Here is a 13,674-nt window from a genome sequence, read left to right as displayed (position 1 = left end):
CCTGTGATGATGCTTATGGGGGTTCCCTATTTAGCATTTCCCCTACCCCTGTTTCCCATTGTTCCTACCTGTGATTTATTTATTGCACGAATATAAGTTATTTTTCACGTCCTTTATGCCATTCCGCCTTGTGGCACGGCCAGGATGTTGGTACAGAGCCGTACTTTATATTTTATATATGCAAATCACATTTTATCTTCTATAGAGCAAGAAAAGTACTTATTTATTTTCTGACTTACAGTAAGTGTCCTGCCAGACTCCTCTGTATTTTGTAGACTTTACAAATAAAGCCAGATTTTTTTTTTCAAAACGGAGAAGCTAAAAACAAGATGTTTGTGTTTTTCTCAAAACTGTCTTCGCAGCAGGGAGAGGTGCCAGGTTGAAGCTATAGGAGGCAGTTTTCGGGATCTTCTGCACTACTGAAAAATATGAACTCCAATCTTCGAGTGACAGTAACACACACCCTTGAAAGACAATGATGTGGGTGCATTTCACACCAGTTTAGAGGGAAATTGTATACATGAGAACACACAGATGACCTCGTAGAGCTAAAAAGAATTAAAAGTGAGGTCAGTGATAGGGAACCTATAATTGCTAGACTCCATCACTCATCAACCCCAGCCAGCATAGAAGGAATGATCCATGTCCAACAGCTGGAAGACCTCAGGTTCCCCATCTTCCAGCTAACTGATGTTCTGAACATTCCTGCACTAGAGAGGTAGAGTAGAAGGAAAGTTTTCCCCCCATACCATGGTGGGGATTGGGTAAGAGGAGCACAAAATGAAGTGGGGGTGGGAGCTGGGATTGGTGCCACTCCTTGCTATTCATATCACAGGCAAATAACCCATTTGGTGTCAGTGGCACCCTTACAACCACTTTCTTCGTGTCAATGGTAACAACAGATATGTTGCCTGGAGTTCTCATGTGGAAGAGGCAGGGGAAGCACAAGTCACTGCAACAGATTTACAACTGTAAATGGGGGTGGGAGAGATCAGGCTAGCAATGCTTCAACAAAACCAAGACACATTGGCCTGCTGAAAAGTATGGATGGAAGGCTGCTTTAGCCAGAATTTGGCAATGTCAAGGATGCAAAGGAACTGCAAATGTAAGCGTAAGTTGTTAGACGACTTTGGGTCTGGCTGAACTGTGCTGAAGACCCTTCAGTTGCAACGGGAATTATATACGCTCATGCTTAACTCTTCTACAGTGGAGTACTAAACAACTGGCTTAGCACTCCCTTGGTACTCCCAACTTTTATAGATTATAGGTTGCTGCAAGAAGCGTACACATCACGATGAATTTAAAGCACACTCAGGTTTCAATTGGTCTGCTCAGAGTATGAGTTAGTGTGATATCACCCTAAGCTTGATTCACGGTTTCTTATGTGTCTTATAACTGCATATTCTTTATTAGCCTTCCATTGTCCAATTATGCTGCAAAAATTGGGGGAGTGGGGTAGCTCAGAGGAAGGGTATATGCTTTGCATGTTCCATCTCAGGCAGGGCTGGAAAAAACTTGCATCCAAAGCCGTGGAGAGCCATCAGCAATCACAGTGTTATAGATAAGAGTGAGCTAGATGGACAAATGGTCTTACTTGGTATAAAGCACTTCTTAAATCAATTTGTGCAGTGAAGCAATTATACAACTGCTTCATCAGGCAGCACAACATGCACCAAGCCAACTTGGGGAAGCCTTGCAGTCACCTGATAAAAACAAGAGCTCTGAGCTGAATTGGTGGGGAAGTAGGCACACGACCCCTTTAGCACATACTTTAAATTATTGCATATTGCACATCTGTATGGATCAGGCTATAACACTTTAAAAATCTCACAAGCCACTTCAGCTACAGCATTTCCACTTATCAGCTCCTCTCTCCTGTGTGTATGTTTTCTGAATGTGAAGACTTTGGAATCCTTGCCTGATCTACAAATCTAGTTTCACTGACACAAAGCACAGGTTGTTTTGAGAGTAGACTGCTTGTATACACCAACCTAAGTTCTTTAACCCTGGAGGGGGGGAAATACAATAGCAGCTTCTCCCATCATCCCCAACACACCCTTTAGGGTCATACAAGCAATGCTAATGGCAACGGCCATTTCCACACACATAAGGAATCCTACAATCACAACAGGGACTTTTGCCTGTAAAAGGCCAGAGAAAAACTCTCTTAAAATGAGAGTAAAATGCCAAGCAGGGCAGCTGAAGCAAGCATGTGAAAGAATCCCTGGAATGCTACCTGGAGGTCAGAGAGTTTGGCAAGTAGCCTCACCCATTCCACATTCCAGAGCATTGCCATCACTGTAACGCCAGGATTCTCTTCACACTAGAAAACAAGCAGCCATGTCAGTTACTAGGAGACTAGAGGAAAGGGGAAATTAGATAGCAGTTCAGGATCACTAGGTCTGAAGGCAGTGCTCCATGAAAACTGATACCATAATACATTTGTTGGCCCCAAGTCACTTTGTTGTTTATCCACTAAGACTAACACAGTCTACCTGACCCCCACCCCACTGCAAAAAGTTTTCCAAGTTAACTGAGCTTGTCCCATTTAGTTGCAACATGCCTACACTGGGGACAGGCTGCTGCCTGAATTGGGAGCATCTTATATCAGGGATGGGGAAACTTGTGGCTCTCCAGATGTTGTTGGGCTCCAATTCCCATCACTCCTCCAGCATGCCCAGTAGCCAGGGATGATGGGAGCTGAAGTACAGCAACACCTGGAGAGCCACAGGTTCACCAGCCCTTGCCTAGAAAAATCTACTGTTTTTGTTTTCTCTCTAAAAGCATTAGGTTTTAGCTGCATTGTTGCCACTTCAACTCTGGTCTGACAACATGGTTATCTTTTACTCATGTGGTTAGGGCAAATTGCCTGGGAATATACCAAAGAAACAAAAACACAAACATACAAATCAAATTATGAGATCAAAGCCTAACTCTGCCCAAGTTTCTGCGGAGTAAGCTAGATCTTGATATTTCAAACACGTGAGCTAAACCACACAACAAAGGCAAAAGAAACATATTCAAAAATGAAGTGCCAAAATCTAAGCAATGTTATATCTAAATGTCATGCTGTTTGCTGCCAATTTTGGGAAAATCCAGAATGCACAATCTACACACAAGGTTTAAATGTAATCCTCCTCTGACATCCAGCAGTCGAGCACAAGTTAACTGCTGACACCAGGCTTTCAGGGAAGTGAAAGTGTAGTCTCACCATGAGCTGGCAGTCTCCAGAAATAGCTGTCAACCTTCTAGGACATGGGGAAGTTTATACAAAATCACTCCATTAATGTTATTGCACAGCAGGGAGGGGTACTGACTCTACCACTCTGAGGTTATGAGACATAGGAACCAGGTCTGTGCCAAGGGAGGGCAGTAAAGGAGGCAAGGGTCCAAGTTGAGGGGTGCGCCATGGAGGCAGCAGGTGGCCCTATCTTCCTGGCATCCAAACTTGAAACGGAGGAGCCCAAGGCTACAGACACTGCATCCTAAAAGGCTACCTGAGCCAGGAGCAGAGACAGTAACTAGGGCAGCAATGTTGTGGCCCTCCAAGATGTTGTTGGACTCCAGTTTTCATCCATCTTAAGCCAACATGGCCAATGATCGGGGTGTGTGTGTGTGACAGGAGTTGAGAGTCCTCTGACATATGGAGGGGCCACCAGTTTACCACTCTGGACTATAGCAGGTCAGTATAAAGACTTTGTATAAGCAAAAGGCTTGTTGAGCATGCGAAAGTAAAGATTGAACAGGAAACAGCTGCAGCTTGGAGTGCTGCCTTTAAGAGTCAGGGGAGGGTAAGGAAGGCTGGCTCTCCTGAGATTCCCTCAAACTCAAAGGAAGCACTCGTGGCAGACTAGATGAGACGTCATAATATGCAACTAGCAATCACGTGAAGGGCTCTTTGAAGTAAATTTCAGCCACATCCAGACAGGGACCCTGACATGATTAGCAGGGCGCCCCACCTGCAGAACCAACAGCCTCCTTCTTTCCTTCCTCTTGCCCCTAACCAATTGGTACAATCAGGAAGGAGTCCAAGAGTCCCATGGGGCAAGGTGTGCCGAAGCTCAACAACTCTCCCTTACACATGCACTTATCCACTTTTTTCATGCAGGCCATGGCTGGTATACACAACTATTTACAGCAGGCTTCCCCAACATGGTGGCCTCCAGATGTTTTGTACTACAACTCCCATTAGCCCCCGTCTACATGGCCAGTGATCAGGGATGATGCAAGTTGTAGTCCAACAACATGCAGAGGACACCAGGTTGGAAAAGGCTGATTTACATCATTTTCTGGAAAAAAATATCCCACTACTTCCAGCAAGAAAACTACTTTAGACATTAGACATATCAAAGTACACAATGGGCAGTAGTTCAATCCTACAAAATGGATACATGCCAAGTTACAATTCTACTCTCCAAGACAATTGTGCTAAACCAGTATCTCTCTCGCTAATGCTCATTTGAGCCAGTGTTATTTGCCACTGATATTACATAGCCACAACAACCTCCTAAGCAATTATTTCCACCGCTAGAAATAATGATAAGATCAGCCTCTGTCTCAGGCGCAAGAGAAATGTGGGAGTGTGTGGAATGGAGAAATACAATTTCCTAGAATAGGAAAGGAGATAAAGATTGTTACCTATGCTCCTTGTGACTTGGATGTTGAAAGATGACACCCACAAGAGAATAGACAAAGGGTGAGCAGAATGTTATGCCAGAGAGAGAGATGTCAATTTGAATTTGTGCTGAAAAGTTTCCATGTCCTTGTTCCATGGTAGTAATTTAGGCTTCAATGCTCCACACTGTGTGGCCATTTTCATACTTACCTCTAACAAATGAGAACATTGTAGCGGGAATCGCTGTGTGAGATGGAAATTGAATTCATGGCTATAGGCACCTTACATTCTATGGCAGTGTTTCCCAACCGGTGTTCCGCGGCACACTAGTTGCCTGGTGTGCCGTGGGAGGGAGGCGGGCGAGTCGGGCGGCGAGAGGCGGGGCGGCAGCGGCGAGGATCCGCGTCGAGCCGGGGGCGGCTCCGCGGTGGTGGTGCCGAGGTTTCTCTCTCCATTCTCCCCTCACACACACACACAGGAAATAACACAGGATCAGCTGACAGGACCCGGCCAATGGGGCAGCGGCGGGGCAGCGCGCGCAAAAGGGAGGAGCGCGAGACAGCGGACGAGGAGGAGGCCGGCATGTCCGGGCAGCAGCAGCAACAACAGCAGCAGCAACTCCCGGCGACGGCTCAAGCCCCGGGCAACCCTACTCCCTCACCGGCCTCGGCCGCCCTCCTGCTCCACCCGCCACCGCCTCCCCCGCCGCCACTGGCCACCTCGGCCGCACCGCCGCCCCCTCCTCCGCCCGCTATCGCCGCCACCACCACAACAGCCGCCGCCGCCTCAGCTGGGCCCATGCCTGCCGGGAGCGGCGGCGGCAGCAGCAGCGCCCCGGCGCCCTTCCCTCCCGGCGTGACGCTGCGCGCTGACGTCACGGGGCTGTAATGGTGGTGTGCCTCAAGATTTTTTTCATCAATCAAGTGTGCCTTTGCCCAAAAAAGGTTGGGAAACACTGTTCTATGGTCCCCCATTTTTGCTCTCTATGCTCCATGTAATTCTTACTCCACCCATCAAAATATGTAACTGGAACATGTGCAAAATACAGAATTACACATTAACTGCATTTTATTTTAAAGCAGAGAATTCTAGCCCATGAGAAGTGAAGCAGGGAATATCCATAAATCAGTAACCAGAGACACATTAAGTACAATCTAGATTATCTCTATATTTTTATTTGTCGTATTTGCTTTTTTCCGCAGAGCAGTATAACATCACAAAGATCAAAATAGAGACGATATCTTGTCTCTGAGCTCACATCAGTTATTACACAATAGGTACAAAACTAGGTAACTCTGTCTTATCATACAGCGTATATTTCCCCAGTCATTTATATACAAATAACTAAGCTACATGGAAAAATAGTAAAAACAAAATTCCAGAGGGTATGTTACTTGGTAAAAAAAACAAGGTTGGGGGAGGAAAGAGAAGGCAAGGAAGGGAGCAGCGCTTAGAGTATTCTGGTGGGGTTGATGTATATGAATGCATATTAAATGATTAGCCTCTAAGAATCCCTAATCAAGGGCCTACCCAACACAGCAGCTTCCAGGAGCAGTAGTTGGTGTTGTAGGGCTACCCTGACCTGCCAGCTTTTGAGTAGCTGCAGTTTATTGGGAGGCAGCAGGAGGGATAAGGCAGCAAGAAGATCAGCATGGTGCAAATGCACCAGCAGAAGCAGCAGATTATCTCTACTGGTGTGTTTGCACTGTGCTGACCTCACTGCTGCCTCGTCCTTCCCCCTCCCAGTAAATAGGAGGTCAGGTAAGTAGCACAGCCTCACTCTGCCAACTGCTACTGTCCCCCCAAAAGATGTTGCTGGACTCTCAATCATCCTTGACCATTGGCCATGCTGGCTGGAGCTGTAGTCCAGCAACATCTGGAGGGGGTGATGTTGGCTACCCCTGCCCTGATGGGAATGCAGGATCACTGCTGCACTGAGGGTCAAGCTTTTTGGGCCTATCACTTTCCAGTCTTGTGGGAGAGCAAAAACACCTTCCCTTTATTAACAGCTTAGCACTGATGCCTTTCCATGTCTCCACTTTGAAAAAAGCCACATAGCCTGAGACCTTTTGCTATTACTGGACCTTGTACATAGCTACTTGAAACTGCTACTCATAAGAAGCTCCAAGAATAAGCTATTTATATATAGCTTATGTTAAATATATTTTTTTAAAAATATAGAATTTTTCCCAACATGGAAATACCGGCAAGTCAGCAGCACAGACTTCAGCCACATCCTTCACCCAACCCATACAAAAAGGGAACTGGCCGTGAAGATTCGTTACAAATATGTGTAAATGTGTGTTGGAAGTGGTTGGAGAGTTGGGAAGTAAATGAGTCCCATAAAAACAGGCAAGAGTAAACTATTATCTCCTTCTCCAAAATTAGAAGTAAAAAAACAACAAAACAAAAAAGGGTAAAAGGTCATTTCAAAGGGCTCTTTGAAATCCATTCTGTTTCATGAGGAGGTATGTCATACTTCTGGATGAAGAAGCCCTACTGCAGGCACAAAGGGACAACTATTTTCTGGTGCAGGGACCTGACGCCAAATCCACAGCTGGAACAAGAGCAGCCCATTAGTCTTTTTGAAATAAGAGCTGCATCACTGTGAAAGTGTGGTTGTGCTGCACTGGAAAGGGGAGGAACCAGAGCCCTCTCCTGTTCCAGTTCTGAAAAGGCGGCGCACAGCAGCTCAACAACTGGCTACATCTAGCTCAAAAGAGGGTCAGAACGAGGGCTTACGAGCATGCTTCAGCTATGGTGGCACAACTCACTGCTACGGCTTAGTAATTGGAGTGCCAGTTACAAAGAACAGCTATGTGGGTCTGAGGGTTCCTTTTAAAGCAGCAACAGGATTTTAAAAGCCAACCCACAAGAATATATTGCACACGTCTAACTGCAAAGAGAGGGATGGTTTTTTTATTTACAGAAACACGTTGCTTTTAAATATCTTCTCTTCTACTTCCTTCATCAGTCCCTCAGGCTATTTCAAGCAGGGGATATGAATGGAGCTGTTGTGTTCCAGCATCCCACCTCCTGTCCGGTTTCTTCTGGAACATACAGTGTGAGAGTGCAAACCGCAGCAGCACAACCGTCCCTCTTCCTCCAAGAAGAGTAACCACAAGTTTCAGAAAACCTGCCTAGCCCCACACAAACACTCTTGTCTAACCAAGCACAGCTTGGATGAAGGATGCTGCTGCTGTCCTTGAGCTCTGCATTAACTACGATGTGATGCATGGGTGAGAGAGAATATTAAGGCACAGAGAAAAGGAACAAAAGAGTCAAACCCCAGAGATCCTCATTTCAAGACTCTTCACAGGAGGGGTTAAAATCACCGTAAAAGAGCAGGTGTCCATTAACCACAGCAAGCTGTGGGAGAGACACATATAGCAGCGTAGACCAGAACAAGCCTTACTGGTAGTGAATGGGGAAGAGGAATCGAGAGAGGTGTCAGGAAAGGAAGAAGTCTAATGTTATTCCCCTTTTTTTGCGGGCAGTATTAATGCAGGCACAATTAACCACAATGGCAGCAGAGAAGTACAACACACTGCAATTAATTCTATTGCCCTTTCCAGCTTTAAATCATCAAGCAAACCAAGGTGTCTGGTAAATTCAGTGACTGATAGGCTTTTTTAGCTTGTAAAAGGGGCCTTGTGATTCTCACTTAGTGAACTTGTGCAAGTACAGGCCAGGCCTAGAGAGGTTAATGGAAAACCAATGCATTTTTTAAATCACGTGGACTGAAGGGAATGTAATGGCAAGGTAACAAATGCGCATCACAGATATGTTTACATCTGCTGGCGAAACTGCAGCCAGTCCGGTACAAAAGCAAGGGAAGAGAAGGTGGAATGCTCACCATCCCAGGCAAGCTCTATCCCACTGGCACTTAAAAATTAACTATTAACAAAAGTAAAATATTGATGACAGCAAGAAGAATTGGTAATTTACAACACATGTTCTGGAATTTTAAAACACACCAGGATGTAAATGCCTGAGGAGGAGGATAGATGTGATAAAGACATTTTAGTATTAGGAGTTGCAGAACTACTCCTCCACAAGAGAAGTTACAAAAGAGAATGAAAAGAATGATGTGTTCTGCCTCTTAAGTGAGTGCAACTAGACATCACCCAACAGGTGGTTCCCAAGCGCCCACTCGAGAATCAGCCAGTGTGGTCCCCCACCCACAATGGATGAGGATGTGCAGCTTGACTCAACAACCTGACTGGAATGTACATCCTTATCCTATGTCCTGAAGAATTGTGTGTGACTCTCTGAACGGTGAGCATTAGCTTCTAGCAAAAATGTTTCCAAAGATGGGGCAAATCCTATTAGCAGAGGCAGAACATAAATGTGACTGTATTACTATGGAATATACTGTGCCTAAGGGAATTCTGGTCACAAGCCAAAAGTTGGTCAAAAGTTAATACTGGGGCAACAGTTAGAGACAGGGTTCAACCTATATACCAAATTAGGTCTAACAGGTGTCTAGAAGTGCATTTTAGTAGTGCAGTTGCGGGGGGTTGTTTTTGCTACTTTCAGCCAGCCATATTCGAGACAACTTAGGTAAATGGGTAAAGATACAGCCTCATTTTTTCAAGCTTTCCTTGTCTGACCCTTCTTCCATCTGCCTTCCCCATTAACAACAGCAGAAACCCAGCATACAGAAAGCGTGGTCCCAGATCTTTGTTGTATTCTATGCCAGGTGAATTTAGTGTTCCTTATTAAGTGAAATCTGCTCCTTTCAAGAAGAAACTAGGAAAAGACAGTCCAAACCACCTGCATTAGTCACAATGGTCCATGCTCACAATTGGCAACAAGAAGTGTCCATTCCTGACTTGAGCACCATATTAAAAAAGGGATATGACCTGTGTTTCTGGTTCAATAAATAAAGGGAAAGTTCCAGGCTGGGCCATGCTTCATCATCTGCTTAGAACTCATCATCTGAGCTCAGGAGTAGGGTCTTCTCATTGTCACGAGCACCAGAGCTGCTGTGGGAGTGTGAGATCGTGTGACTGCCATTACGCCAAGGTGGTCCATGGTCTAGGGTTGACTGCTGAGTGTACTGCTGGTAGGCAGGGGAGAAATTGTGGATGGCATCCTGCACAATGTCATGGGGGTTCATGGTCTCCTTAAGGCTGCTAGAGATGCTCTTCATAGGGGCACAGCGGCCTAGAGAGAGAGAAATTAAGAATGACTGGGGATAGAAGTCTTCCTCTCCCCCCCCCCCCCCGCCCAAATATCCCATTAATGTGAGCAAAAGCTGCATGTGGTGCAACTTTTGGCAGTTAACGGACTGGTTACACCAGCCTGGAGGCATGCTAAAGCAAAATGAGTGACATACAACATGGTGGCAACTCTGGGGAGGCAGCAGGAGCAAGAGATCATCACCTAGGCTGCAATGGGCTGCTTTCAAGGATCAGGAAAGGTTACACAACAGAAAGGTATAACTAGAGGGACAGAAAATCCGTTCAGGAGGAAAGGTAACTTATACTAAGTGGCTTGAGCAGCTTGTGGTCTGAAACAAGGGTAGGAGAAAGATAGCAAGAGAAAGGGAAAGAGGGACTCATGTCCAAAGTAGATCTTCAGTTTCTGCTGGCAATAGGAAGCAAAGATGGAAGTCAGATCAAAGTGGAAGTCACACTTTAGGGTAGGGAATGGAGAAGATGAACCATTGCATACACCACATACCAGTGCAGAAACTGCTTCCAGATGTTACTAACTCTGTCCCAGGAAGCAATCTGATTGTAACTGGTACCAACTTACTCCAATACTTTTACTTTTAAATTACTATAAAACATACAGTTTGGACAATGTATTGTGGATAACTTTTCTTTTAGCAGGTTGGGGGTGGATGGGTGACAAAACACAAGTATACTAATGGCCTAGTCAACAGATTGAAGACAATAAGTCAAATAAACCACACACACACACACACACACACACACACACACACACACACTTGAGACCCTCATGTGCAGCTGGAGGCTTCTTTAAAGTTTCTATCACAGCAATTTCCCTCTGCTGAAGAGGCAAGTCCCTTCTGCTTTAAAAACAACTTGGCTCTTTAGTAACCAGAGCAGCTTAGACAAAAACTTCAAAGCCACCTCCCCTTTCATTCATGCTTCTCCTGAAGTACACATACGTGCATTTGTTATACCTAATGGTATGCACACAGGACAGATAATGCAGGGAGCTGAAAAGAGTCACAGTAGCAAATAGCGTCTCAACAAAGAGACAGAGAAACAAATGAAGAGAGAGCATGTCACCTACCATATGGCCCATATGATGGAACAGCTGCGCCAGACACCAGAGCCCAAAGCAAGGGAAAGAGGAAAGAGGGGGGAAAACAAGAGAGGAAGATATGGGAAACAACAGTCTGAAAAGGCATGTTATTCTCAGGCTCTCCACCAGGAAATTACCCCAATATTCATCTCTATAGCAAACCAAGTACAATTACTATAAAATACAAGATTTTAGGGGAGACTGTCTGTAAAACTCTGCTACTTGGTTCTCCCCTGCCAAATATCTACAAGTGGGTTTCCTAGTCTATTCCATCTCAGCTATGCTCTGGACCTATTCCCCTTCCCCTAGTCCAGACAGACAGAACTGATACAGTGAACTTTGTTTACCATATCTAAGAAATGGCTCACCATCCCAAATTTTAGCATTAAGAGGAGGAGAAATGTATAGGAACATAATCACAGACTTTGTGTGCAGAAGGTCCCAGATTCAATCCCTCTAGATAGGGCTGGGAAAGACCACAAACTCAAACTCTGGAGAGCTGCTGCCAGTCAGTGTAGGCAGCACTGAGCTAGGTAGAAGAACAATCTGACTTGGCATAAGCCAGCCTCCTGTGTTCTAAAACCATTACTTCCAAAGGGAAAACTTTTTATGCGTAAATTACTTCTATTCTTGCGTGCAGGGAAGCTCATAATAAATGCAGGGAAAGGACTCTCAAGAGAGTGTCTCCCATAATTCAACAGAAGATCGTCTTTCAGCCTGTACAGCTAGGGAAAATGAAAACCAAATCAGGTGATGACCAGTGTGCAAATGTGGCAGATGGGAAAATGGTGTTCAGTTGCCCAGCTGAGGAATTTATACTGTGAACAAGCTCAGCTGGGAAATCGCCCTTCTTTCACCACAGGCCCTGCCTCCATACCTTGCGCATCAAGACGCTTGTCTGCATAGACCTTGTATGTGAACGCATGGCGCAGAGCAATGGCTGCAAAGAACATTTCCACGCAGATGATGAAATCCTGGTAGCCAGCAGCCACGGTCCCCTTACCCACAGATACATTGGCTGAGTTGATCTTTGGGATTGCACCACACCTCTCCAGAATGGCCAACAGCATCCCTGAGCAAAGCAGAATCAAATTGTAAGACTTAAGGGAACCTCAGAACACTCCACAGAACAACATACGGCAAAAAGGCCCAGAGATCAGTGTAGATAAGAAGCTCTTTGTTGCCACCTCCTTGTTTTAATCTTTCTTTGTTGCAACATTTTATCATTTTACTCAGATTTTGTTTGTATTTTTCTTTCTTACGGTAACCTGTTTGGAGAATATTTGTTGAAAAGCAGGTTACAAATTGCCAGTCCAAATGATAATAAGAAGTCTACACATAGGACACAAAAGGAGAATGGCTAAGTATGGGTATTTCAGAATACACAATATTAATAATTTTCATTTCTCGTACAAGGCAGAATCTGCATTTCACCTACAGCGAAAAGGCAACACTGATGAAAAGAATCCTAAACCAAATAGAAGAAAAATGTGTCATGTGTCATTAGGTTTTAATTGTCTCTCAGGCATTCCCAGTTAAATCTACTTGTGGATTAAAGGCATGTGTGCTTGTCTCACCTTGCCAGAATGACAGGAAAATGACAGACTTGACCATGAAGAATTTCAGGACAGGGCTGTAGGGACTGAGAAGTTCACGTGTGGCAAAGTAAAAGAGGAAGAGGGCATAGAGGGCCAGGCTGACAGAAATATTGTAAATTATCGTCACATAGAGATACCCATTGGTGACACTGTAAGGGAAGAAAATATGAATGCTCAGTTTCTCACATACAGTGTTTCTTAGCTCATGCAGTGCTTTAAAGACTTCTCCCTGCTCCCAGCTCCATCACTAAACAATGACCCAATGCCAACAGGGAGATTATACTACCATTACAACCAATTACAGCAACCTCCATTTCATACAACATACAGAGCTTTTCTACATTGAGAAAACATGGTAGTTACAGGGAAAATGTATGCAAGCCGGCACATTTGTGGGAATCTTTACCAAAGCTTTTCCTGTGACTGCAGAGGTCAGGGGGCCATGTTAATAGGCTCTTATTTGTATTTTGTTTCCAACTTCCTCCTCCAGTGTTTTGTGGCAGCATACCATATGTTTTGAATTTATACTCACAGCAATTCTGTGAAGGTGGCCCAAAGCAACTAGCTCAAGGTTTACCCTGGGAACTTTATAGACTCTGATTTCAAGGTTCTGAAGCCAAATCAATCCACCTTTTTGCAGCCATGACATTACTGCATTCTCCCAGTTCTTATGATAGGTAAGTCCTTCCTTTTCAGTTAGACTCCTAGTCCCTCACAGGACTGTCAGATAAGTGTTTCGTGACAAAGAAAACTCTATAATTTAGAAATAAATTATTTACTTACTCAAAGTCCCCATCCTGGTACTTGCCAAATGCCTGGAGGATGACTGTAATAATTGCCATGAGGGGTTTTACCACACAGAACTGCAGAGTGGCCTGGAAGAGAGTAAAAGGAGGAGGAAGGCAAGATGGGTATTGAGAAGAACAAATGACCACAACCTTCAGGCTTTGATCTCTAACCAGTCAGTCCCATTCATCTAACTGACCAAAAAAAGCCGCACCATCAACTTGGAATTATGACTGTCATTCTGCTTCTTGAACAGGGATGATAATCTGTTCATTAATTAGCCATGTTCAGAGTAAAAATATGTTTAAACATGGTTTCTTCTGTGTCTAAAAGCTGTCCAAGAGGCCACCCAACCAAAGGCTGGGTGAATGGACATCTGTATGCAAACTGGAC

At 44.8% G+C, this 13,674-nt stretch overlaps 1 protein-coding gene across 2 annotated transcripts in view; it reads right to left on the bottom strand.

The window, feature by feature from the left end:
• Positions 1-5,763: 5,763 nt before the first annotated feature.
• Positions 5,764-13,674, bottom strand: part of TMEM184B (transmembrane protein 184B) — a 33,674-nt gene continuing 25,763 nt past the window's right edge. The window contains exons 6-10 of one of the 2 annotated variants that reach the window (XM_028745900.2): positions 13,279-13,370; positions 12,475-12,644; positions 11,775-11,969; positions 10,886-10,909; positions 5,764-9,784 (exon numbers count right to left, since the gene is read on the bottom strand). In XM_028745900.2, coding sequence (XP_028601733.2) covers positions 9,543-9,784; positions 10,886-10,909; positions 11,775-11,969; positions 12,475-12,644; positions 13,279-13,370 — 723 coding nt within the window. In that variant the 3' untranslated portion in view covers positions 5,764-9,542. The remainder of the gene's footprint in view (positions 9,785-10,885; positions 10,910-11,774; positions 11,970-12,474; positions 12,645-13,278; positions 13,371-13,674) is intronic. The other variant, XM_028745901.2, reaches the window with a different exon arrangement.

Source organism: Podarcis muralis, chromosome 10 (assembly GCF_964188315.1).
Source record: "Podarcis muralis chromosome 10, rPodMur119.hap1.1, whole genome shotgun sequence".
NCBI classification, from domain to species: Eukaryota; Metazoa; Chordata; class Lepidosauria; order Squamata; family Lacertidae; genus Podarcis; species Podarcis muralis.
Note: the sequence above shows the minus strand (reverse complement) of the source record. Positions and strands in the feature narration are given on the sequence as shown.